Here is a 27,792-nt window from a genome sequence, read left to right as displayed (position 1 = left end):
TAAATGGCCTCAGACTTTCTTCTACGTCTTTAGAGGAAAACTGAAATGGTCGACATTCCTGAACATGATTTGAACTTGTACAATTTCCACTTACTTCCTCAAAGTGTTCATCTTCTTCTTCGTATAGTTGATGTTCACTTATTGCTTCAAGTAATAAGCTAATATCATTTAGAAATTTGCATAATTCTGACGCCACATCCTGTCTAGGGCTTAACTGAATACCCAAAAGGTTTACAACACTTTTCAATTCCCACAATGAAAATGTGTCTTTTAATTCCTCCACTTTATTCACTAAGTCCACATCATTTAACTTGAAACCTTCAAATTCCTTTATTTTCTTTCTACTCAGACGCCCTTCATCTAGTCCAAAAATAACTTCATAAAATCTTTTAGCTTCCTTTACCGGTGCTAACATAATTGCGGACTCAATCCTCTTAATGTTGCCAAGTTTCATTTTTTTCACACAAATTGACTATTCTTTAACAAATTAACCGATCTTTAACTCACTTTACCAGTTCTTTACTCCACATTAACTGTTCTTTACCCCCCATCTGAAGTTGTAGAATACAAAAATGAGTTAAAGGAAAAACTAAAGAAAACAAAACACAAATTAATACTTTAAATACTAAGGGTAGAAATAAACACCAATCTATCATAAGTATAGTTTATTCACATAAGACATAAGATTCTAACGCCATCACAAGGCCCAACGCACATCACACACAGTAATGGAATGGAAAAAGGAATGGCATGTCCCTTGCTACCTGCTACCCTCTGGCTACCCCTAACGGTCAGCCCTTCTCTTACACCCTCAACAGGGTTGCCAAATATCCAACATTCCAATACATTTAAATTTACTACAATTTATACAATTCAAAATTTTAAATAAAGGTCATTCTTTATTGTTGTTTTTTAAATAAATAGGTAGTGCTCTGAACTTTATATCTTCTGGATCTGTCGATGCACTTCGAATCTATTTTTCTTACTTTTTTTTTATTGTGGATGTGCATTGTGGATGATTATGCGTCACATCAGATTTTATTTTAAGGCTTTTCAACTCAGTTTGGTCAAAAGCAAGAACTACATAACATATGAACCTCAAGTTGGCTAAGTACAGGCCTCATCAAGTTACGACAAAATAATAGTAATAATTCAAAGTTCCCTCCAAGCAAGTGCTCTAAAATAATGTGGAGTAGCAAAGACAGGCACGCATATCGCTGTTGTGTTCTATTATTAGTTCACTTTCTTAAAATATCTTAATTTTTTTTTCTGCCTGCTTCTAGCCTGCATCTTCGTCATCTCTTTTTCTTTCATTATGCCTTCTATCTAGATTTAGTGCATTTTCTAGACAAATTTTTGGAATATTTTCTTGATAATAGTTGAACAACTGATTCAAGAATTTCTAGCCGCTCTGTACTTGCTCATTGTAAGTAATCATAATTTTGTAACAATTGAAAATAAAACCATGTGACTGCTACTATTTCTTCTTCCGTACTTAATTTTTCTTATTGTGTTGTATCATACTCGCTATTAATGTTAAAAAATAATAAAATTCGAAGTTAAGTTGGGTAAAAGCCATGTGCCCCTGACTTTGGGCTCAAATGTAATTAGACTAAAAACGTTTACATTTTCAATTTTTCAGTAAATATAAATAATTGATTTTTATCCAACAAAAATTTTCATCCAGTACCATAAAATATAAAAATATTTTTTTTAAATATTGATGTAATCCCTTATTTATTAAATAAAGAAATTTAACCTTCGGTATCATTCGTTTCTGACTATTATGTAGCTTGGTGGTCGAGAAGTAGGAATTAGCTTTTTAGTAAATTATAATAAGGAATTGAGGTGGAATTAAAGTCTCGAATTGAAATTTAGCGGTTGATAAGCGAGCACATGTTAATTGTAAAGGCTATGAAAGCTTGCATTCCCAAGTCTGCACTCTGCAGTAGGTTCGATTTGTTTATTGTTTTTGGTTAGGTGCTTCTCATTTTTCCAAGTTTTTTTCCAAGATAGTTTTGTTAAATTGCAAATCATCATTACATTGATGTAAAATTAGTTAATAGCTAACAACAAAGATTCTATGTTGTCGGTAATAATATTCTTGCTACTTAATATTTATTGTTCTTTTATCTTTTCGATTTATTTCAAACATATTTTGCAGTTAAAATACTTTTTAAGCTTCGATGAAAGTTATTTTCACTTTACTTGTACCGCTTATTTTTAGAGTTCTCATTCTGTATGTTGAAGTTTTCAAAATGAATAAAGCTGAAACAGCAATTCACGAATGCCAATCCAAAGATAAGGTAGATTATTCATTATGCTTGATTTATAGAACTTGCAGAAGTGAGATCATTAATACATTAAAACTATTAGCAGGAGAAACAAGTTAAACGTAATCGTGAAGATAAAAAACGAAAAAAGGATGATAAAAGTGTTGACCATGTACTGAAAGTTCTAAGCAGTTTGGAAACTACAGAGGAAAAACTAGGTGCAATGTGTCAGAAGTACGCTGAGATGTTCAATGACCACAGAATTTTGCAGGTATTTATTATTGTGTTTTATCTGACAGGTTGCTGGTCAAGTTACATAAATTACTGTTTTTATTTCATTAGAATGCAGCAAAATTAGCTGAGAAGAAAAATAGCATATTGCAAAAGGAGAAGGAACAGTTGCAAGCAGAACATAGCAAGGCAATCCTAACCAGAAGCAGGCTAGAAAATCTCTGTAGAGAACTTCAGCGACAAAATAAAGCTGTTAAAGTTAGTTATAATTGCTATAGAGATATATATTATAACAAAAAACTGGTGTGGATGTAGTAGTTCGCCTAATTTATGATGACTAGTAATGTAGTTTATTTATTTATAATATTCTCCTCTTGAACTTGCATTTATTCAGCGAATATGTTGTAAGCAGGTAGTGGAAACTAAAAGGTATCAATTTTCTTGTTCAAAACAAGAAATTTGCGTGGTTAAAAAGTTTGCTCAAAGCTGAGAATAATATTTTAAATTTAAAGTAAAATTCGTTTTGTTTGTTAAACAAAAAAATTATTAAAAAAATAGTTATACTATCTGTAATTTATTTGCTTGCTTTTCATTACATTTATTCACGCATTCATGCATAAAAGGGTCAACAAACAAATCTTTAGTCCAGCGTTTCCCAAACTTTTTTGACCGCGGCCCGGTACGAGATTTAAATTTTTTCGCGACCCACCTCATAAAAAAAACATTTATTTACAAAACAAATTTTATTTTTTCATAAAAATCAAAATTCAAGTTATTGGTTTGTTTTTTCATACACAAAAATTGCAAAATAATTATATAACAAAAACATAAGTAAAGACAATCCATTTTCTTCATTTAAAACTTAAAGTAAATTTTGTTTTACACATTTTGACCTTAGTGCGAAGGATGAAGTACACCAAGGCTGAGAACGCAGTTTCACACGTATAAGTGGTGACAAAAGGCATTAAAAATTGTATCGCTTTTTCGCTTATGCTTGGATATTCCTTTTGACAGCGCAACCAAAAATTAATTAGTGGTACAGTTTCAAACACTTTTTTAAGATCGGTGTCGCTTAAAATTTCAATTAAATTTTCAACTTCTTGTTCACTAAGATTAAGCATTTCTTCCTTTTCAATATCGACAGAAGGCACTTAATGACGAATCGAAATCAGCCAATCAGAGCATCCGAATTTAAACGGTCCGGTAGAAAACGGTGGTAAAGGGTTGCCACCTGCAGTACTTGAAAAAGTTTCGAAAAATATTAAATTTAGAGCAAAATGTTATACATTTTTTGTGTTTTTACAATTTTTGCCACGACCCAGCTGAATTTTTCTGCGACCCGGTGCCGGGTCACGACCCACACTTTGGGAAACGCTGCTTTAGTCCATTCTTTAGACATTCAGTAATTCTGAGCAGTTAATGCAAAGAGAACGGACCAGATTCCATAAAATTGGTCGGGAAGCTTTGCAACTACGATCAAACGTTTTATTGTCTTTGTTATATTTATTCTCTTTGCTTAGAATTAGGAGAATCAGAAGTCTCTCCTGGACAAGTATGAAGGAATAAGTTTTTCTAAACCAGATAGCCGAACTGTGAACTATAGAAGCTCTTTGCATTGACACAGCACGTACTCTACCATTTTCTTTCCTGACTAACTGACTAAACAGAAAAAAAACACTCATGAATGCATGTGTTTCCTCAGTGTGTATTGGCCCATCATGGACCTACAATAATCCGAATGACACCTTGACTGTTTCAGTTAGCTATCAACTTTTACGCCCCAGGTGACCTATTATGTACCCATTATTAATGACTGTACATCGCAATGCTATGAAAGGGTTGTGATTCCTTAAAAAACCGTTACACCTGTCGGAAACAAGATATGAGTTTACAGTGAGTCTACTAGCCCCTCCCCTCATCGTCAACTTTCTTCTTTAAATCTATGCTTATTCTTAATTTAATAAGAAGTTCCAACCATGATGTTTCGCTTAAATATGTTTTTAGAATTGGTAACAGAATTTTTAGAGTTAAATAATACAAAGCGGAGCGGGAATTTCCGCGACTTGTTCCAAATTAGAAAAGTAAAAATGAATAAATTTACATTTTGCTTAAAACTGTTCTTTATTTCACAGGTTCTTTTACGGTTTCTTGTAGGGTTCCCATAACATTATTGATGTATTATTAGATATTCTAATTTATAAGTTTTATTAATTTTATTTTATTACAGTAGCTCTTGATTCGACTTAAATTTTGGGTCGTAGGGTACCTTTGTTTTATTTTATTATAGTACCTTAGTTGCTTTGAAAACATTCGTATTAGGTCTACTATCTGAGTAAATCTGGTGTAACATAAATTTGTTTTACTCCAGTTATTACAATTCTAATTATTTGTGGATTCATAGATTTTACTGAAGGTTTAGATAGGCTGTCTTTTAAAGATAAAACATAACTTTGGGAAAGTACTGACAATTTTATCAATGCATGAGGCATGCAATTATTTAGAAGACGGGATCCTTGGCAGCTTCTTTCCAAATAAGTTGAGAACAAATGTTCCTAAAAAAGTGCAACTTTACTAAAAGCTTTGTAGTTTTTCCCATCTTCTCTTAAAAGGAATCAATGTTTTCCTTAATCTTGTGATGCTAAAAATAAAACACAAGCTTTTACTGAACTCAATATTTTAATAATATGTTAGCAGGGACAATTTGCTCCCATTTTTCTTTTTTCTTAGTTTTTTATGTCTTTCCTACAATTGAACTTTTGAATTTTTTTCAATTGTGGTAAACTGTAATCAAATTTGGTGATTGAGTAGGCATATTTTATTTGGACAATTATAGAAAAATTATTCCTTGTTAGTAACACTGTAATTCGGATCGAAATAAGGAGGTTTATTGACTTGATATATATTGTATATTCCTGTTGTATACAGGTAAAATTATGGCCAGTTTATAATGTGAACGTTTTCGAGTTGGTTATTGAGTATTTTTTCTAAATTTAAAGAGTTAGAATATCGTTGTTAACCCATAATAATAATAATAAATGGTATTGAAACGGATAAAATCAATGATTGAAACAATAGGAATCTTAAGAAACGATCCGAACATAGAATTGCTAATATAGGAATTATTGAGCAGCCTTATCACCAGTTCTGGTTCCAATTATCATATTTGAAATCATTGTAAAAGTTAAGTTTGAGTGAAGAAGAATTAAAAAACAAGGGAACTTTGATTACTTCGAACTATGAAAAACGAAAGAAAATTGACATCACATGTACGAAAAAGCTTAATTTAATCAGGCCTTGTTGTTTAAACGAGTAATTAGGTAGTAAGGATGGATAGAATATAAGAAACTCCAACCGATTAAAAATATCCGGACAATTATGTAACTTTGAATAAGTAATATTTTTAATGTAAGAGATAGTAAAAAATTATTCTTCCCACTTCCAAAACGTTTTAAAGAATTATTTAAAGTTAACTCAAATTGTAATAAATTATCTATTTCTAATGAATACCCTTTCTTTTTTCCGCGCAATCCTGTGCAACGACTGTTCATTACAAAAGCAACAATTAGTTTGTCCGAACATTAAAGCTCCACAATTATATATTTAGAAAAATTCCGTTGATTAAGACTGGTATCAAGAATTTTATAATGATTGCAGCAGAAAAAAAAATAAAAAAATATGATTGTCCATACATTTGTTTAAACAGAATAGATTACACTTCTATTTAAATATTAAGTTATGATGTTGTGTTAAATTTAGTAAGTTCTTGTTTTTGCAGGAGGAATGCATGCTGAAAATAAGAGAAGAAGAGGAGAAGAAAAGGGAAGTTGCCACAAAATTTCAATCGACTTTGACTGAATTAGGAAATTTGTTAGCCCAAAATAATGATAAAAATGCAAAATTACGCGATGATAATCTAGATATGACAACTAAACTGAAAAATGTTTGCGAACAGTACGAGAAAAAGGAACAGGTATTAGTTTGAAAAGTACAACACATTATTAAACCATTTTTATTACAGATCTACTTATTTTAAACATATATTAATATGTATACTATATTTTTTTCGCCATAAATAAGATTTATTGAGGGTAACGTGGTAAGGGTTTCCAGACCGCGTAAACGTCGTCTCGCTACTCTTTAATAGTGATTCTCTGGACACCCTTGAACATCACCTTAGTTTCGCCATCTTGGCTTATTTGGTAGGGCTTTATAATCAGTTGAGCTGACCGGATGTCCAAGAAAATTAACACTTGAAATTGATTGATTATCTTATTCTTATTAACGCAGTAGCACAAGTACACTTCTAGGATTAGCGCCGCCGTATACATCCCGGCTCACCATTCTTCTCACTTGTACTACCAAGAACCGAATAAAATTTAAAGTTATTAGTAATCTTTATTTTGTAGTTTAAAGAGATTGTGTTGGCCAAATTATTTTGTAAACATATTCTCAGAAACATTTTCACTAAAAAAGTGATTTTATTGTATCCTACAGGAGATAAAAGTGTTAAACAAATAAAACAAAAGAATTTACTTCTTATACTAATCTCCTCCCATAAGGAAGTTGTTTTTTTTTTAATAAAAAATTACATTTTTTTATGCTTATGTTAAATAACTGTGAATAAGCTGAACAGATATTTTTGTGTGTGTAAATGGTGTGTTCGAAGCAACATGCGCAGAAAGTCGGTTCTAGGAACAACTAAATACAATAATTAATTTACACCAAACAAATACGGAATATAGTGTTTCTCTTGTTCTAGGCTCGAGTTTGTATGGTGTAAACATGGTTTTAAAATAAATATATTTTTTATTTACGCTAACTTACTTCGTGACAAATGAAATGGTATAAAATGGTTCCATACCTCTACAAATTCTCACAAAAAATGTGATATTCTCAGAGCTCTATAAGTAATTTTTGCCCGACAAAACTTTCTTTGGGGATCTACGAAAAAGCTTTAATCATCAATCTAAATTCCATACATTTTGGCAGATCTCATTAAAAGTGTATTATTTTCATTTCATGTAATACCAACTAGAAATTTTAATTAATTTTCTTTAATGTTGCATGTATAATAAATTGATAACAGCATGTGGAGAAGATGGCTAAGCAAATGCATCTGGAAATGCAGTTAGCAAATACAAAACTTGCCAAAGCGAAAATGGAAATGGCATTGGAAAAAGAAGCTCTGCTGAGAGACAATCAACAGCTGTTGTTGGTAAGTCAATCAGAAAAACAGTAGTTTATTTATTTATTAAATCAGTATGAATCGAAATCTAGCTTTGTTTTTATATTTCAAAGCATTAAGATGCGAAAAAAACCGGCTGCGGTAACAATTAAGCCAAAATTTACATTCTTTACTTGCAAAGGAGAGAAATTCAAGACAACGCTATTTACTTCTAAGTTTGCAGCTGAAGGTGCTTTGTGGTAATCAAAGGCAGAAGCAACTTCAGGAATTCAGTCAAACTTTCGCTTATATTTTCAAATCTGAACAAGAATAAGACGTTTCTAAATCGCCGCAGTTCTTACAAAATGATAAATCTGTTATCACGATTCTTGGTAGTGAGCATCAAAAAGGCCGTGATTTGCCACCAATACGTGGCAATTTACGCTTATCGTATTATTGACTTAAATATCTCTGCGTATATCCGTTTTAAAATATTAATTGCTCTTTAAATGACTTTTTGAACTCGATATTTAACAATAGAAGCTAAATAATAAGTTGTAAACACACTATTTTCCAAATGGTTTAATCAAACTAAATAGGCCATAAAATGGTGTTATTATTATCTTAACCTTTCAACATTTAATTTTTCAGGAATTAAAAGAATACAAGAAACAATTGGAAGAAATGAAAACTTCTGAAGTGGCTCTCCGAAATCAAATACAGTTGTACAATGACAAATATGATGAATTTCATAAGGCACTGTTGCAATCAAATGATGCTATTGGTTCCTTTAAGCAAGAAATGGAGAGGGTAAAATAATTTCTTACTTATACATATTCTCTTTCTGGATTGCCAAAGCAGTGATTTACAACCTTTCAGATTTCACGGACCATTAAATTCAAAATTTTAAATCTCCGGACAAAATAACGCTTTAATTGCTAGAAATTATGCAGAGTAGTGCACTGTCTCGCTAAAAGCTTCCCGCTAAGTTTTATCTCTCATAACGTTTAGCATCAAAAAATTACTCTTGCCTTGGGACATTTTTTTTTTTTTAATTTCAAGTGTTGAAATATCAGCGTTCAAAGCGCGGTATAAGAATGTAGTATAGCAACTTAGCGAAAGTAACAAGATCTCAAAAACGGATTTTTTTAAATATTGGCAAGCTGGTGAATTGAATTCAAAAAAGTTTCCTGTGACCGCCGCCTCCTCTATGAAAAATAAGTTTTTGTGAAATGTATTTTCAAGAATACTGGAATTAAATTTTCGCTGGAAGCAAGATAACATTTTTACACAATATATTATCATGAATTTAATTAATAAAGCAAAGCTTAAAGTATTGTGATACTGGTTCGATTCCTGGTTTAGGTCTTGGAATTTGATTTTTGGTTAATAAAGTTCATTAGGTTTCATTCAGTACGTATGCTATCGCCTCCGTCCACTACTTTAATTTGGTAATTAGACGCGAAGTCTGCCAGAAAAAAGTAGCGTTACTTTACTTTTTATAGATCACATTTGTGTTAATTTTCTGACAGATGGCTAAACAGATTCGAAAATTGGAGAAAGAAACAGTAGCGTGGAAACGTCGCTATGAGACTACTCACCGCACATTACTACAGATGACCGAGGAAAAGATTAAAAGCGATGAAACTGCCTCAGTGTCGGAGAGGCGATTGACCGCCCTTCAAGGACTTTGCAGGACGTTGCAGGCTCAGTGTAACCATCTGAGGGGTGTGGTCAAGGCGCAAGCGGCCGCTTCTCCAAGTCAGTTTTCTAATTTTATTATTTATTTATAATTATTAATGGTAACAGTCTGTATAAAAAGGTAAAATAAACAAAAAGAAGTGAGAGAATGACTTGAAGAATACCAAATAAATAAAATATATTATATAAAATGTGTAAATTGGGAGCTCTTTCTGCGTGAACCAATGACACAAGCGAGACCCGATGTGAATCTCGGGGCCACTATCGATTTGGCTTGATGTCTAGTTAAGACAGTTAGGAGGGGCAAAAGATGTACTAAAGGATTAGAGCTTGGAGAAAGAGTTGTACTTGCGAGTTGCGAGTGTTATTAAAGTAAAAATAGTTTCTTTAATATCATTTAATTACAATACAATAGAGTAGTCCATTCGCTAATTTTGACTGTTTGTTTTTTCAAGGGGCACCAATTTTTTAATCTCATCAATAACATTACTTTTTAAGGCAACTAACTTATCATAGTAAGGTTATAATAGCACTGTTTTGAACCATCTTAAGAAGAATTATCTGATTGGTGAGGCACAATCAAGGGCCAGAACTTCAACCTTTTTTAACCTTTATCCCCTATTATGGATAAACCACCGCTAGCTGAACGTTCTTCACATGCAATAAAGAATACGTACAAATGTTTTATTTCTTCTAAGAGCGGAAAAACTTATCAATTGTTTTTCGAAACTACCTGCAATTATTTCAATTTCGATTGGAACATTAATGATAAAAACCTTTATCTTGAGAGGCACCACTAATATGTATTTTCTGAGCTAATATTTAATGTTATGAAATTAATAATTGTCATCTTCTGCCTCCTAGTTGTGCAGAACAATGCGGTGGCTCTGGCGAACAGTGCTTAACAGATTTAAGACCCTCTTTTTCTTCATAAAACTATTCTCTGATGATAAAACTGTAGATGGCCGTTTTTTAAATAAAACAAAACGTTTGCTGCGATGCTTATAAGAGGCTACTAAGTATTATTCCCTCCAAACATTAAGCAGCAGCTTCTTTCCAGTGTTTTTTTTTTTCTGTAATTTCTCTTACAATTCTTCTTTTCAGTATTTTTGTCCCCAATTTTTAATCTGACTAATAATTTTGTTGATTATTCAATTTAACTATTGTATCTCCTTAACAAAAACTTGCAGTTTAAAATGTTAAGTATAAGGGTTGATTAAACGTCAAAAGATTCACAAATCAGCAAGTATCCATCATTTCATTTATACTTCATTGATATTATTTAAGTAATTTTACTGCATTAACTTTTCCTTCACATTTTTAGAATTTATTAGATGTCACAGACCCTTATGCTGGCCAGTTCATTCATAATCTGTGACATCTAATAAATTCTAAAAATGTGAAGGAAAAGTTAATGCAGTAAAATTACTTAAATAATATCAATGAAGTATAAATAAAATGATGGATACTTGCTGATTTGTGTATCTTTTGACGTTTAATCAACCCTTATACTTAACATTTTAAACTGCAAGTTTTTGTTAAAGAGATTTTTGTACCTTTTGGATAGATTTTCCTTTTTGTCTATTTTGCGAAGTTACATATCTGCTTTACAGATCTTTTTAAATTTGGAATAAGCAATTCTATCATTATATATATAACCTGATAATGTGTTAAATCGGAACCGTAACTACCACTGGAGAGATCTTTTTAAAGAATGATTATAGTTGCGGTCCCCAAACCATCCTCAATAACAATTTTTTTGAAAAAGCGAGTTGAATAAAGTAGGAAGGTATTTACACTTAAATAGCAAAATTAAACTGCGATTTCAGTACTTCCTTTTAAGAGGAGCAAGAAAAATAAACTGCGATTACAGTACTTCTCCCTAAAAGGCAAAGAGGCAAAGATTTTGAATCGAACGACAATTCATTGATGTAAATCAGTTCACTCATTGATAATTTTAACGATTGCAGTACTTCCACTTAGTACGTGTAAGAGCATGATGGCACTTCACAGCCACGTAGAGGAGCTTTGACCACTTCTTCATGCTAAATTTTATCAAAATTGGACTAAGCGTTATAGAAATATTGGTAGTAATAGTTTTAGAAAGGGCCTTACTTGGGTGGGGCAAACTCCCCTCCTTATGAGGCACAGCGTCGAGGCTTTTAAAGTGCAAATCTGTACAAAATTTCGATTCGAATGACACTTCATTCATGAAAATCGGTACACGTGTCGATAATTTGAAACGATTGCTATACTTCCTCTTAACAAGTGTAAGAGCAGAATGTCGTTTTAATGTTACGTAGGGAAGCCATATCCCTATGATCCTACCAAATTTTATTAAAATCGGGCCAAGATTTACAGAGAAATTAGAAATAATAATTTTGGAGGGGGCCTTACATAAAGGGGGCTAACTCCTCTCCCATTAGATGTACAGCGTCGAGACCCCCAAAAGGCACATCTACATAAAATTCCGTTCGCATTTAGGTTCGCCCGTTTAGGCGCTACGCAGTTTACAAAAAAGGTAACAACAACAACAACAACAACCATTTTTGAAAATGCCGTTTTTGCTTATTTTCAGCAACTTTTTTCTCGAAATCTATTATATCTTATGTTGTTGCAAAAAAATTACAGTCATAAAGGAGGATTTGCCCTTTATTTTAAAGAAAATTTGGGAATTTTATCTTTTATAGAAAAAGAGAAAAAAATTGTCAAAGTTGGGTGTTTTTCAACGTTACGCTTTTTCGTGCAGTTTTTGATGATCAACCCTTATACATTGACTTCTTTTCTGTGGAGCACACAGTGTCACACAGAGCTTAAGGTGTATGTGGACATAGTTTTTTGTTTATTAATTTCTCAAATTTATTTTTGCAGGCGATGAAGGTTTGATAAATTCAGCCAGAATAGAATTGGATGAAAATAATCGCGAAGAGACTAATAAGAGTATCAGTGAGTTGGATCAATCAGTCGAAGCATTGGAGCTTGCAGCAGTCGATGAGACTTTAACAGTTTTGGTAGAACACCAGACGCAAGCCGACAGTGCAATAATTGACCGTGACAACAGTAGTATTAATGAGCTGCAGGAGATAAGTCAGCCAAATGGCGCTGTTGAAGATATAGAGGAAAATAGCTCAGTTGAAGAAATAGCTGCTGCTGCTTCCATTGAAATTTCTAAAGATAAGTTAGTATTAGGAAATGGCGTTGATAGTACTGAACAGGTTAATTCTGAAGAAATAGAAATTAGCATGGGTTCTGCAAAAGTAAAGCATGAGCCGGCGGCGTCAGGTGAATGCTTTGCCGGGCATATTTGCGGTGAGCCCCAATCGGTACCTGTTTCCTGTCCACTACCTGCAGATCCATCCGAGGTACAGAGTGGTGAACAGGTTCTAACTGATGATGCGGTCGCTTTAGAAGAAGAAATAACGGAAAAGTTCCAGCTGGTTCATCTGCCACCATTAGCTCACCAGTCTGTAGCGAAGAAAAATAAGGGCAAGCGGAAGAAAAACGGACCAGCATCCATCAAAAGCCCTTAAATTAATGCGTTGAATCTTTTATAATCGTAATAATTTCATTACAGTATTGTTTCAGTACATTTCGTTTTGTTATCCCTAATTTCCATTTGGAATTTAAAACAGGTCAAGCTTTTTTGCAATTCATTTTCCTTGTTCATTTTCATTGGCCTCTTGTTTTTAATGATTTACAGTAATTGTGGAAGTACTTTGTGTTTTATAGTAATTTGAAAGTATCTGTTAATACTTTTTCTACATGGAATGTATTAATTTTTGTCAACTTTTTTTTTTTTAGTATATGTAGAGTAACAAATAAATAGCCTAATGGCTTCGACAGGCCTGGACAGACCTGCTCTATAGAATTACGATGTGCTCTCAATTAACAGACGTCCTTATTTCTATCTTGATGAGGTCGGAAACTGCTGCACCTTCATCATGCCTTCCATTGGCACTTTTTCTTGTACAAATTGTAATAAAATTTTTTTTTAGCATGCTTGTCGTTTATTATCTCCCAAACGATGTTAAAAATAAAAAAAGGGTTGCCAAGTATAATTCAGAGAAGATATGAGTACCTCAGTGATCACCTTGTGAGAGTATTCAGATGTTATGAGTGAAAACCAAATACAGTGCCGCACCAAATTGAGGTTAGGGATTGATACCTCTCTCGAATAATAACTATAGAAAAATGTAATTGTGAATACAGTCAATCCTTAAGAAATTCCAGTTCTGAGATAAGATCAGTTGACTTAGCTATTCATGAACAAATATGATATCGACTGATGTTTGCAACCTAAGTAAATATAATGATAGGAAACTACGGAAATTGGACGTCAGATTAGATTATTTTCTGTAGGTGTTACCTACTCCATCACAGTCGAGTTAGTCTATTAGTTTTGTCCACTTAGAGTTTGTAGTGTTTCAAATTCTCTCCTAAAAACTCTGTTGGAATTCATTAGAAAATTTTTAAACCTTATTTTTTGTGAAATATTCATTATTCTACTTGCGCAGTATATTCTTCTGCTCGGTTACCTATTATTTCCGACTTGAACAATTTTTGGGGGTATGTGCATTTACTCCTTACATAGGAATGTTTTTGTGGCCTATTAGTACTTTGTGCATTATGTTTGTCTAGAGTGGGGATTTAGACTTCAAAGTGATCAGACGTATGTAATTTGCTCTGTATAATTTGTGTAATTTTTTAGTGTTTCTTGGAAGTTTCAAACAGTTATTTTTTGTCATTGTAAACTTTGAATACCGTACTATAGTTTTATACTATTAAAAGTGGCATTTATAAAAAGTTTTAAGCGAAAAAAGAAAAGAAAAAAAAAAGGAAAAGAAATATTATCTCATTAAGTTATTATCAAAGTTCACAGACTTACCAGTAACATAAGCAAGGTGGGGGAGTCTACTACTGGAACTGGTGAAAATAGTGGGGGTACTGATTTAAGTAGTCTTATTAAAACTGTCCGGTAGGACAGTTGTATAAGGATTGATCGTCAAAAAGTGCACGAAAAAGCGTAACGTTAAAAAACACCCAACTTTGACAATTTTTTTCTCTTTTTCTATAAAAGATAAAATTCCCAAATTTTCTTTAAAATATAGGGCAAACCCTCCTTTATAACTGTAATTTTTTTGCAACCCCCCAGACCTAATAGATTTTGAGAAAAAAGTTGCCGAAAATGAGCAAAAACGGCATTTTCAGAAATAGTTCTTCTTCTTCTTCTTCTTCTTCTTCTTGTTGTTGTTGTTGTTGTTGTTGTTACCTTTTTTGTAAACTACGTAGCGCCTAAACGCGAGAACCGATTTTCATGAATGAGGTGACATTCGATTCGGAATTTTATGTAGATGTGCCTTTTGGGGGTCTCGACGCTGTACACCGAATTAGAGAGGAGTTAGCCCCCTTTATGTAAGGCCCCCTTCAAAATTATTATTACTAATTACTCTGTAAATCATAGCCCGATTTTGATAAAATTTGGTAGGATGATAGAGTTAAGGCTCCCCTACGTAACATTAAAGCGGCGATCTGCTCTTACACTAGTTAAGGGGAAGTATAGCAATCGTTTCAAATTATCGACAAGTGAACTGATTTTCATGAATGAAGTGTCATTCGAATCGAAATTTTGTACAGATTTGCACTTTAAAAGTCTCGTCGCTACGCCTCATATGGAGGGGAGTTTGCCCCACCCAAGTAAGGCCGTTTCTAAAACTATTATTACCAATATTTCTAAAACGCTTTGTCCGATTTTGATAAAATTTAGCACGAAGAAGTGATTAAAGCTCCTCTACATGGCTGTGAAGTGCCATCATGCTCTTACACCTACTAAGAGGAAGTACTGAAATCGTTAAAATTATCATTGGGTGAACCTATTTACATTAATGAATTGTCGTTCGATTCAAAATCTTTGCCTCTTTGCCTTTTAGGGAGAAGTACTGTAATCGCCCGTTTATTTTTCTTACTCCTCTTAAAAGGAAGGTCTGAAATCGCAGTTTAAATTTGCTTTTTACGTACAAATACCTTCCTATTTTATATAAAAAGGCTTTCTCAAAAAAATTGTTATTGAGGATGGTTTGGGGACCGCAACTATAATCATTCTTTAAAAAGATCTCTCCAGTGGTAGTTACGGTTCCTACTTAACACCTTATCAGGTTATAATGTTAGAATTGCTTATTCCAAATTTAAAAAAAACAGTAAAGCAGATATGTAACTTAGCAAAATAGACAAAAATGAAAATCTATCCAAAAGGTACAAAAATCTCCTTAACAAAAACTTACAGTTTAAAAAGTTAAGTATAAGGGTTGATTAAACGCCAAAAGGTACACAAATCAGCAAGTACCCAACATTTCATTCAAGCTTAGTTGATATAATTTAAGTAATTTTGCTGCATTAACTTTTCCTTCACATTTTTTAGAATTTATTAGATGTCACAGAACCTTATGCTGGCCATTTTCATCTACAAAAAATTTGTTGAAGTAGCACTGTAGATTGACTGTAATATCTATTAATCTATAATAATCAAACTATTAATTACAGGTTAAAAAGAAAACGTTATAAAAAATAAAAAAAATTACGAGGCTACAAAATTTAAAAACTTTTTTAAAAAAATGCTTACACCAACATACATCAATGATTTCGATTATTTTATTTTTAATAAAAATCGTCTGTTTAAGTTCATTCTTCGATTAAAGTAATTGTTACTTTATGTAGTAGTCAAACGTTTATAATAATAGGTAATAATTATCTGGCTTTATAGAAAATAATATAGTTTTCTTCAATCACACTCTCAATGTAGCTGTTCTTCTCACAATGTTATATATATGTTATGTAATATAAAATAAATAAGTATTGCATACTTTTAGGACAGATAATTATTCCAGTATTTTACTGTAAGTAAAATTAAATTACAATTGAGAAATGAATAATTGTTGAATAATCTACTTGTTATTAACTGTGTGTTATTTGTGCTCACGAATATTTCGGTTAGACGAATTCAAGTCTGAAATATTGTTTTAAATCCTCCGTGATTCAAATTTAAACAGTAGCCGACTCTAACTTTATCTTTTTCTACTTTAACATGCATGTATAAGATGTGACAACTTCAGAATAAAGGGCATATTAAAGATAAATCAGAAGAATAATAATTATTTGGAATAGAGTTAAAATAAAGTACCTATTTAAAAACGAAGATATAATATACATTTTATCATAATTATAACCAAATAATATTATGAACGAACTGGCCAGCATAAGGGTCTGTGACATCTAATAAATTCTAAAAAATGTGAAGGAAAAGTTAATGCAGCAAAATTACTTAAATTATATCAACTAAGCTTGAATGAAATGTTGGGTACTTGCTGATTTGTGTACCTTTTGGCGTTTAATCAACCCTTATACTTAACTTTTTAAACTGTAAGTTTTTGTTAAGGAGTCTTAGATAGAATTACTGCTCTGCATCAAGACGTCACGAGACAAATTTCTGAGATTAATACGAAAAATAAAGAACTAAATGATAGTATTCAAACATTTAAAGATGAAATTAGAGTAAACCTAGGTAATATCAGAACTGATATTAAGAAAATAGATAAAGAAACAACTGCCTTACGCCGAGAAAATGAATTTCTGAAGAAAAAATTGTCTGAATTACAGGCTTCTCTTAATGAAAACGTTCAGTTTACTTCTTATAATAAAATTAGAATATCGAATGTTCCCTTGCAATTAAATGTTGACATTGAAGAATTAATTTTGCGCATATCTAAGATAATTAATTTTGAATTTCAAAAAGAAAAAATACAAGATCTCTAACGTACTAGAATGATAAATGAAAATTTTAAACCACCCATATTGTTTAATTTCATAAGAATTGTTGATAAAAAGGAATTTTTAAACTGTTATCGGAGATATATAAAAAATAAAAATAAATTAACATTTGATAAAATTATGGGAAATGAGGAAACGTCTGAAGTTCACACATCTGAAATTTTTATTTCTGAACACATGAGCCCAAATTTATACAAATTATTTAGAACTTTAAGAGAATATAAATTTCAGGGCACATTAAAATATGTGTGGTTCAGAAATAATAGAATTTGGGTAAGAAAGGATGATGGAACACCAAGTTTGTTGATAAAATCGAAAGATGATTTTCATAAATTTCTGGCTGTAACACCTTCTTTAACTATCCATGACTATTCGGATGACGAAGAAATAGAGACTGATAAATCTGAGGGATCGAGGACAAGTGTAACAAGGAAAAGATTGAGGAGGGCTCCTAATCAATTGCGTTTACGTCCTTTTTTACAAGAAAGAGCCACCACTTAAGAGGAAAAAGGAAAAAAGTGATATATGCTGACGGTACAACTGTAAAATTTGGCTTTTGGAACATACATGGATTTAACAATTTTTCTAATTTGTCTACTTCGGAATTTAATCAGTTACTTGATATGGACATCTTGGGTTTTTCTGAGACATGGCTGACCACTTCGGACCTGAAATTTGTACTATTAACTACCAACTATGACTGTTATTGCAGAAACGCTAATAAGCCGTCAGGTAAAGGTAGACCCAGTGGAGGTTTAATGATTTGTTTGAAAAAAGGTAAATTCTCTAATGTTAAAATTTTGGTGTCTACTAACTGGCTTTTGTGTGTATTAATTAAGTATAAGGAAGTGTATTTGTGTGTAGGAATAGTTTATTGGCAACCCGGATCATTACATGATTCAATTATAGATTCTTTTTCTTTCGATTTATTTAACATTTATTCTGAATATGAAAACTGTTATGTAATAATTGGTGGCGATTATAACTCTCGTATTGGAAATTTAAATTCTTTGGACAATATTTTTATTAATTCTAATTTGTCCGGATTTAGAAGTTCATTGGATGATGTTATCAATAAAAGAGGGGTAAAATTAGTTGAATTAATGGAATCTTATGGTATGATCTGTTGTAATGGCCGATCGCGTAGAGATAATAAAGGAAGTTATACCTATATGGGTAATCAAGAGGTTTATTACCTGAAAGCAGATGGGCTTTAGAAAAGGAAGGGGGTGTAGAGATAATATATTTACTTTATCGTCCGCAATAAATATACACTTAAGGTTAGATAAAAGAAAAGTGTTTGCCACTTTTGTCGACTTTAAAAGAGCATTCCACTCTATTCCGCATAGTAAATTGTGGCAAAAAATGTATGAGGCGGGTATAGGTGGAATTAACCTTGGGGTAGAAAAGGATTTACACATTTTAATGTATGCGGACGATTTAGTGATGCTCTCATACTCTGCGATAGATGCCCAGTTAAAACTTAATTGCCTCTCTAAATATTGTGAATTAAACTCTCTCACTGTAAATTCCGAGAAAACAAAAATGGGGAACATTAGGCAAAACAAATAATTTCTTTTACAATAGCTCTAAAATTGAAATTTGTAAGTCTTTTAATTATCTGGGAGTAAAACTTGCATCATCGGGGAAATTTAGACAAGCAAGCTTATCGTTTCTATCGAAGAATGCCATTGCCAGTCAAAGAGTTAAAAGGTTATTAGGATCGTGTAAGTCTGACTCTTGGGATGCAAAGAATAAGGTGTACGATTCGTTATCTGAAAGCGTGCTGCTGTATATGTCTGAAATCTGGGGATTACAGTATGCTAATGTAGAAAGAGGACAATTAAAATTTTTTAAAATGTTGCTAAGCTTGCCAGTCAATACTCCAGTTAGTTTTGTTAGAGTTGAGACGGGACGCTCCCATGTTATATGTAAAATATTAAAACGAACTCTTCGATGGTGGAGTAAATTACTGGAAATGTCTGAGGAAAAATTGCCCAAACAATGTTATAATAAATTATTGCAAATAATAGATTTTAAAAGTGTTCCTTTTAATTGGGCAAAAGATGTAAGGGTAATTCTAAGAGAACTTGGAGCCAAAAATGTATGGGATTGCCAAAATTTGGACAGTGAAAACTTGAAGAGTCTCATTGACAGTATAAACAATCTTTATTTAAGTAAAGATGTAGAATTTATATTAAACTCTTCATTCAATAAATACTTTCGTAGAGTCAGTAACCTTGGAATACCAGAAGCTTATCTTTATTATAATATAAACTTCTGTAAACTTAAATTGATTTCCCAATTGAGAATGGCAGGCAAAAAATACTCTAGGATTGTTGTAAATAGGGAGAGAATACAATTTAATAAAGATGTATATTGTAGATGTTGTGGTACAGGTGAGAAAGAAGATCTGCCTCACTTTCTGCTTTATTGTCCAGCCCTTTCTCCCTATAGAGCAATATCCCTAGACAAGTACATTACAAGTAATAATATGTTGGACAATCTTGAAAGTATGCTATCTGATTTAGATATTAATAAAATCAACAATGTATATTTATTTGTAATTAATAGTTTAAAATTTATAAAATTCATGTTGACATGAGATAGTAGAAAATCATTTTATCTGGAAATAATTAAGTTATATATTATGTTTTATGCTGTCTTTGTTAGTTACTATTGTCAGATCAGTATTCAAAAAGTTTTGATCTAAATTTGTTTATTTATTATTTTTGGTGCAATTTGAAGTTCAGTTTTGTTATTTTTTTTTTTTTTTTTTTTTAAATAGTTCAGTTTGTTGAAAGATATTTAATTTAATTTTCAATGTTTACATTTTTTTTTTTTTCCCCCACTCACTTGCTATGAATGTAAAATTCTATAAGCAATAAAGATATATATTATGTTTGTCTAAGTAAATAATGATGGATGTAATAGAATTTTCTTATTCTTAAGCAGCGGTTTACAGTTGCCTTCTTTTGCTTATCAAATAAATAGCTGCCGTAACGGCAGATAAAAACAGAAATAGTTTTAGGTTGGTGGCCATTTCCCACAGTAAAAATCTGCGGTTTTCTGTTTCTTGTGATTTAGCTGAAGCCATCGCTAACACTAAAATTTTAGAACTTCAGGGCAGCTTTAATAAATCCGTAAATCTTTGCCCGATTTTGATTAAATTTGGAAGAATAAAGGGGTTAGGGCTTCCCAACGTAATATGAAAACGCAATCCTGCTCTTACATCTATTAAGGGGGAGTATTGCAATCGTTTCAAATTATCGACGCGTGAACCGACTTTCATGAATGAAATGCCATTCGAATCGATTGTATAGATTTGCTTTTAGAAGTCACGACGGTGTGCATGTTAAGGAGGAGAGTTTGCCCCATGCAAGTAAGGCTCTCTCTCTAAAACTATTATTACTAATAACTAACGCTTTACATAATAAACTTTTAAAGGTTTGTAATATTTTGGAAAATGATGTTATCGATTATGTTCGGCGTAAATCAGCCTAATACCCAATTTCCGAATATTTACAAAATTAATAGATATATAACTAAATTTGTTCCAAACAAGGAACTAAAAAAAATCTATCCTAAATACAATATATCCGTATCAAAAACTTCCAGTTTTAAAATTAAAACTGTCCGGTTGGACAGTTGTATAAGGGTTGTTTAGTATAGGTATACTGGTTGATTAGACGACAAAAGGTACTTCTAGATCATCAAGAAATGATTTCATTCATATTTCATTATCATTTAAGTTTTAACTTTTCATTAATGTTTTTTAGAATTTGTTAGGTGTCACAGACTTTTATGCCGGCCTTTTTTCATCAATAAAATATTTTTTGTTCAGCGAAGATACTCCCTTCATTTAATTTAGATTAATTTTATCAAAAAAATTAAAAAAAGGTATCACAAAATTAATGCATATGTTTTTAATGTGACGCTATTAAAATATATATATATATTGAAGCTGAATAGTTCAATACTTTTTTTTAAAAAAATACATACGCCAACATACAGTGCGAATCCTGTTTTTAGACGTCAGTTTTAACTGCAAATTTAAGTTTGGATACCCTTTGTCAAGTATACGGCGTTAATAATAGATACTTATTAATTTAGTAGATTAGTATGAAATATTATTATAGTTTTCTTAAATTACATTCTTAATTTGATTCCTTATATATACAAATATAATATTAATGTCATTATCAATTAAAACTGTCCAGTAGGACGGTTCCATCCGGCTCATCACATATTTTATAATAATAATTAAAAATAGCATAATAGGGAAGGGATTAGCTATGAGGTTAGCATACTGGACTCCCACGCGGAGGTCCCGGGTTCGAATCCAGCAGCTGACCCTTAGATTTTCTCTTCCTAGGAGCTTCTTACAGCTCACTGTCCGGTGATGGACAGTGTTGTCTGTAACGAGAGAACACTGTCCGGTGGCCGGCAGTGCACTGGAAAAAGCTCCGGGCGCTAATAACCTCAGCTGTTGATGCGCCAAAAAAAAAAAAAAAAAAAAAAAAAAAAAAAAAAAAAAAAAAAAAAAAAAAGCAATTACACTTCATATGTATATTTTCATGAATGAGGTGTAATTCGATTCGTAATTTTATGTAGATGTGCCTTTTGGGGGTTTCGATGCTGTATATCAAATGGGGGAGGAGTTAGCCTCATGTATATAAGGCCCCCTTCAAAGTTATTATTACTAATTACTTTGAGGGAAGGGATTAGCTATGAGGTTAGCATACTGGACTCCCACGCGGAGGACCCGGATTCGAATCCAGCAGCTGACCCTTAGATTTTCTCTTCCTAGGAGCTTCTTACAGCTCACTGTCCGGTGATGGACAGTGTTGTCTGTAACGAGAGAACACTGTCCGGAGGCCGGCAATGCACCTTAGATGTTGACGCGCCTTAAATCATTGAAAAAATAAAAAAAAACTAATTACTCTGTAAATCTTGGCCCGATTTTGATAAAAATTGGTAGGATGAAAGGGTTAGGACGCCTCTACATAACATTAAAGCGACGATTTGTCTTACACCTGATAAGGGGAAGTAATCGTTTCAAATTATCGACGCGTGAACTGATTTTCATGAATGAAATGTCATCCGAATCGAAATTTTGCACAGATTTTCACTTTAAAAGCATCGACGCTGTGCCTCATAAGGAGGAGAGTTTGCCCCACGCTAGTAAGGCCCACTCTAAAACTATTATGTAGTAGTATGCAGTAAAATGACTTAAATGATATCAATGTAGTACATATTAATGAAATGATGGGTACTTGCTGATTTGTGTACCTTTTGTTGTTTAATCAACCCTTATACTTAACACTTTAAACTGTAAGTTTTTGTTAAAGAGATATTGTATTATATTTTTTTATATTGTAATTGCTTGGGTCAACTCCTTGCTATGAGTGTACACTCTAAAAGCAATAAAATATTATTATTAATATTATGTCAGCGTTAAAGTTATAGGTTGGTAGTCTTTTACTTGATTCACTCATTTTATAGGGTTAAAAAACAAAATATTTAAAAACAAGCAGTAGAACACGCCGTATAAAAACATGAGTTTGTAACTAGGAAAAAATAATAAACTATAGATATGATTACCTTACACAGCTCAAGCTAACTTAGCTACTCCTAGCCGCCCGCAAGCTGTCATTCAACCTTATTCACTCACAGCAATTTACTGAAAACAGAAATTTTTTTATCGTGGCCTCAAACCGCGGCGAGAACACACACAACGGCCCGCGTGCACATTGGTGCAAAGCGGGCATAGGGTTCGGAAGCCCTGGTGTAAAGTATAGGACAGGGATGGCGAACCTTTTTGAGACGTGGGTCAAATTTTGTTCATTTTCTTTTTAGTACTAGCTCTTGGGTCACTAATGCCCATTTGCACAAGAGTTCAATTTAAAAATTTCAAACTGGATATTTTCAAAACTAAACATCTTTAAAATTCAGTTAGCTTAACGGGTAAAACGGGACGAAACAAGTGCTATGGAAGTCTCTTTTTACTAACATAACTGAACAAAACCTTACAAAAGTGTGTTTTATTGAAAAAAAATCTAAATGTGGTTATTTGCTTTGGGTTGTCGATTTTTTTAACAAACAAAATATGAGTAAAATGATACATTTTATTTGATATTTTTGCTTTATTTCAAATACTACAAAAGCATTTGTCGTTATTTGCTTTTAGAACTGATCAAACTAAAGGTTATAGATAGCATTTAAATTGCTTTTGTGTCAATGCGTAATTGAAAAAAATACAGATAGAATATAATTTATCCACACAATTAGAAAATCTAAATGAACCCGCGTAAACAAACAAATGGTTGCCTAGCAAGTGTGGGTCAGTGAAAAACTTTGCGCGGGTCATTGTCTGATCACTGTTACAGGACGTGTACATTCGTACATATGTATGTATATGAATGTAATTAATTAAAATATTTCATTAAAAGTTAGCTTTTCCAGTTAATAACAAAAATATATTTCAGCATCTCATAGAAACTAGAAATAATAATTTCGACTACTCTAATAAATAAAATTAACTATGTAGTCTCATATTAACATAAAAGTCCAAAGTAGGCTACAGTCCAATATATGTAGGATTTAAAATAATGCATGTAAAATACGAAAAATGTTTTTAAAAAAATAGTTCGTATCTTACAATGGTTATTTCTGTTTAATTAAAGTATTTATGCTTTGATATTTGAAAAAAAAAATTGATAATGTTTATTTTGTGTACAAATCAACATACAGTGCAGCAAACACGAAGTTAAGAAATAACAAAATAAATGACATTGTTTTATAACCATTGACAGTCCTATGTTAAAAAGTCTTGGAAATATATCCCCCCCCCTTAAGTATCAGTATTTGAAGTGTGCTAAGTTTTATATGGTGATGTGGATTGATTTTACAGGTCAGAATATGTCAGTTATTACTACAAGATAGCCTTAAGTCAGTCAAAAAATTCTAATTCAGGGTATCATCTAAGTAACTTCAATATTAATGTCTTAATTTTTTAAAGGAATCACTTTTTTTTAAAATAGGGATTCGAATCAACTCGTTCTACCATTGGATTCGTTCCAGTGGACCGAGTCCGTACAAATAGCCATCCATCAGTAGTTATCATTATCACGACTACGCAATTGGAGTTGTCATTTCTACATAGCAGCAATTGTCATAGTTAATATTGGGTACCATCTCTGTGTGTAACTAGTAAACTAATTTTTTCTAATTATTTTCGCAATTTCATCAGGCCCTAATTGTAGAAAGCTGTGCAATGTCTATTGTCTATAGGAGAATCACAAGATATGCTGATAAATTTGTGCCTGAACGATTTCAGCCTTTTTGGAATCACCAAGCAGGTAATGTTAATATTTGACATTTTTGTAGAAAAAAGTATGTAATCGTATTATTGTTTGAAGATTCCCTTTGGAAACTTCCTTATAAAACAGCTACGCTCAACAGGTGTTCTTTTCCTATATCCAGAAAAATTTACTATTTTACTTTTTTAATTTTTTTTTTTTTTATACAAAACATTCCTAGATGAAAAAGATATTTATTTGTGGACAGTATATTTGTACTAATTATAGCATTATTAGTTTTTTCTTCCAAGCTAAGAGTATGATGGAAAAATAATAAATGTTCATTATTATATTATACCTTATAATATTAAAAATGAATTAAATAGAAAGGAGTGATGCACTCATTTCTTTTGTTATAACATTTTAGCATTCATTTCTTTTTATTAAATTTTAGGTCCGAAAACTGTTCATTTTTGGGCACCGGTGATAAAATGGGTATGTAACAAATATTTCAACTAGAGTAAAACTTAAATCATAATTTAAAAAATGTAGTGTGAATACTCTTACGACAATCTCTTATTGAAATTGACTCTCTCTTACTGAAATATGTTTCCCATATTTGTATGAAATGAGAGCACAAATTGTAGAGGAACAAGTGTGTCTGTATTCCGCATTATATAAAGAATTCTCAGAAGTTGGAGACCTGTTACCAAATTCAAACACTAAATGAGCTTAATTTCATTTCTTTTAATACCAAAAGGTTTTACAACGACAGAATATTAGTGACGAGGCAGCTAATAAAGAGGTTGTTGACAGAAACAATGAATAGCACTTGGCCTTCTACACCTGGGAAAGGCCTATTATTACAGCGTTTCGAGAAAGAAACTGGATTTCGCTTGCAAAAGTCGGCATAAAAAGGGAGTGGGTCAGAGTGTACAGTAATGACTTGCACTTATATAAATAATCAGCTGTAAGGGCAGTTAAGTATCCAACATAAGAAATTTTAGATATTTTCAAAATGGAAATTTTGTGTCTCAGAAAATAACTTCATTTATTTTTTGATCTCCAAAAACTTACTTTTAAAATTTACATGATTTGAGCTATAAAATCCTCTTGAAGCCTGCGAAGGTAATATATTACCTGAAATAGTGGATCCTGGATAGGTTTATGAATAGAACCCTGAAATTACATTTAAAAATACCAAGTTCCTAGTAGCTTTATAAAAATGCGTTATAATGAAGGCTATTCCTTTTTATCTCTAGTCAAGAATAAATTAATCAATTCTTCAACATTTGTATAGAATTCATCTGTTGTATGCATTCTAAACTTAATTTGCTAATCTAAAAATTGGACTAAGTTTAGATTGTGTTTCATGTTGATTGGCGAATCAGCCGGTGATATGCAACGTGGAGATCTGTTGTGGTAGTTGAAGCACTCCTCCAGTTCTGATTGATTAGACAAGAGTTTGGAGAGGTATCCCGAGTTAGAATTTGAATGCAAGAGTTTTTCTTCTTCAAAGAATCTTTACTTCCAACCTACATACTGACTAAAACTACTCAATACATGTCAAATATCCTCTTCTTCCTAACAGACACACCCAGGCCAACTAATGATGAGAGTGAATCTATTTACTCTCAAATTGTAATTACATTTCAGACTAAATTAATAAAGAAAAATAGTTTTTTAAGTATTCAGCCTTTCAAAAATTGTAACTCAGAAAAGTTATTTTTTATTTGAAGATTATATGACAAAGAAAAATGTTACAAAAAGCTGCTTAGTTTTCTGTACAATGGCTGCATTATAATGTTCTTTCCGTATGTACAGATCATGTTAATGGATTGAGCAAAGGAATATTTTGTCATTTTATCAATGAATCGTGATAGGTCATTTATTTAATGTTGCTCCAAACTTACGTTGCTATAAATAAATATATATGATGATTTAATCAACAAAAATCTAGGTTTTGATTTAGGTCACGCAATTATTTGCTAGTAGAAGACAAGTGTAACAATTTATAAATTAATGCCCATTAATTAATTCAAAACAGAAATATATAATTATGAAGCATCACGTACACTTTAGGGGCCGCCTAGCCAATTGATCACCAGTTCACTGATCAAAGATGCCGATTAAATAGGCAATATATTTTCGTGACAAAATGAAAGGTCATTTTTTGGGATGCATTTTTCACTGTTTAAGTTCTCTTTTGTCTTCTCCCAAATCATAATTATTTTTCTTCATACGCTAAAACTTACGATTTAAATGTCAAGTTTAATTAAATTTATTTTCTATTATTTTATAAAAAATTATATACATAAGTGGGGTAGAAATCCTGAATACTAAAGTTTACTTTGAATTATTTTAATTTAATTTAAATTACAAGTAATTTGCATTTTGGTAGTAATTTCTTTGTCGTGTAAACAATTGTTCTGTTGGTTAGGGCTTGGTAGTGGCTGGACTTAGTGATATAAGTCGACCTGCTGAACAGTTGAGCGTGGCCCAGTCTTCTGCACTGATGGCAACAGGTGCGATTTGGTCCCGTTACTCTCTGGTCATCATCCCAAAGAACTGGGGTTTGTTCAGTGTTAACATGTTCGTAGCTGCCACAGGTTTCTACCAGACCTGCAGAGCAGTCAGGTTAGTTTCCCTCTGTTACTATACTTTATTTAAATTCTTATTAATTAGAACTATATATTATTTCTTTACTTTTAAGGTACCATGTTCAGGAAAAACAGTCACAAGAAAAAGATGAAATTGCTAACAATGTGCTTGCATCCAGATAGTATGACTGAATAGTCATTCGAATATTTGCATAAGTAGCGTGCGATCTTGTGTATCAAAATTTTTTATTATCATGGTAGGGTATGCGGAATTAATTACATGGAGCGTATTATATAATATATATTACTCAATCAATTATAATATATAATATTCGCAATTTGGGCGTTTAGAACAACAGTACAACTCATCAACAAAACAGGAACGTGTCTGTAGAATAAAAGTTAGCCTGTATTTCTGTAAGATTGAATTGAATTACCAAATTAAAATAGCATATTTAATTATGAAATTTGTGTTAATTTAAATATTGTACAAACAAATAATTCTATAGTTCACTTGATTGACATGAGGAAGAAAGAGAAAACGTAAGTTTCTTCTAAAAACAGAAACATTATTTTATATTTTTATTAGACATTTCCTTTGGTGTTGCTTTCTAAGAAATTGCAATGAGAGCTACGAAAAAAATGTTAAAAGTGTGACACTTAAAACTAAAATGTTTTACTGGTACAGAGTTGGGCAGTGA

The 27,792-nt window shown here is 32.0% G+C and overlaps 2 protein-coding genes across 6 annotated transcripts; both read left to right on the top strand.

Annotated features, from left to right (window-relative positions):
• The first annotated feature begins 1,197 nt into the window (after window positions 1-1,197).
• Window positions 1,198-13,366, top strand: LOC141451682 (beta-taxilin-like). 5 transcript variants are annotated; one of them, XM_074123210.1, is made up of 10 exons: window positions 1,946-2,092; window positions 2,228-2,306; window positions 2,377-2,544; window positions 2,616-2,762; window positions 6,280-6,474; window positions 7,591-7,719; window positions 8,320-8,478; window positions 9,201-9,429; window positions 12,241-12,547; window positions 13,171-13,366. In XM_074123210.1, exons 2-10 carry the CDS (start codon window positions 2,259-2,261, stop codon window positions 13,193-13,195), a joined length of 1,407 nt encoding a protein of 468 aa, XP_073979311.1. In that variant the 5' UTR covers window positions 1,946-2,092; window positions 2,228-2,258; the 3' UTR covers window positions 13,196-13,366. The 5 variants fall into 5 exon arrangements, with proteins under 5 accessions (XP_073979302.1, XP_073979299.1, XP_073979311.1 ...); XM_074123201.1 differs by lacking the exon at window positions 1,946-2,092 and adding an exon at window positions 1,198-1,426 and having other exon boundaries at window positions 2,380-2,544; window positions 12,241-13,366; XM_074123198.1 differs by lacking the exon at window positions 1,946-2,092 and adding an exon at window positions 1,286-1,426 and having other exon boundaries at window positions 12,241-13,366.
• A 10,950-nt stretch (window positions 13,367-24,316) lies between these two features.
• LOC141451699 (mitochondrial pyruvate carrier 2-like) lies at window positions 24,317-27,558 on the top strand. The gene is made up of 4 exons (XM_074123224.1): window positions 24,317-24,551; window positions 24,946-24,986; window positions 26,932-27,128; window positions 27,205-27,558. The coding sequence occupies exons 1-4, from the start codon at window positions 24,467-24,469 to the stop codon at window positions 27,272-27,274; spliced, it is 393 nt and encodes a 130-aa protein (XP_073979325.1). The 5' UTR covers window positions 24,317-24,466; the 3' UTR covers window positions 27,275-27,558.
• Window positions 27,559-27,792: the final 234 nt, after the last annotated feature.

Source organism: Rhodnius prolixus, unplaced genomic scaffold (assembly GCF_049639745.1).
Source record: "Rhodnius prolixus isolate KJV_2025 unplaced genomic scaffold, Rpr scaffold_1, whole genome shotgun sequence".
NCBI classification, from domain to species: domain Eukaryota; kingdom Metazoa; phylum Arthropoda; class Insecta; order Hemiptera; family Reduviidae; genus Rhodnius; species Rhodnius prolixus.
This window is presented reverse-complemented; position numbering and strand designations above follow the sequence as displayed.

Coding starts and splice junctions, on each gene's coding strand:
- LOC141451699 (XM_074123224.1), top strand. CDS start 24,467: ATGTCTATTGTCTATAGGAGAATCACAAGATATGCTGATAAATTTGTG. Junction 24,987..26,931: donor GGGCACCGGTGATAAAATGG/GTATGTAACAAA, acceptor TCTGTTGGTTAG/GGCTTGGTAGTGGCTGGACT. Junction 27,129..27,204: donor CAGACCTGCAGAGCAGTCAG/GTTAGTTTCCCT, acceptor TTTACTTTTAAG/GTACCATGTTCAGGAAAAAC.
- LOC141451682 (XM_074123198.1), top strand. CDS start 2,259: ATGAATAAAGCTGAAACAGCAATTCACGAATGCCAATCCAAAGATAAG. Junction 2,545..2,615: donor ATGACCACAGAATTTTGCAG/GTATTTATTATT, acceptor TTATTTCATTAG/AATGCAGCAAAATTAGCTGA. Junction 2,763..6,279: donor GACAAAATAAAGCTGTTAAA/GTTAGTTATAAT, acceptor TTGTTTTTGCAG/GAGGAATGCATGCTGAAAAT.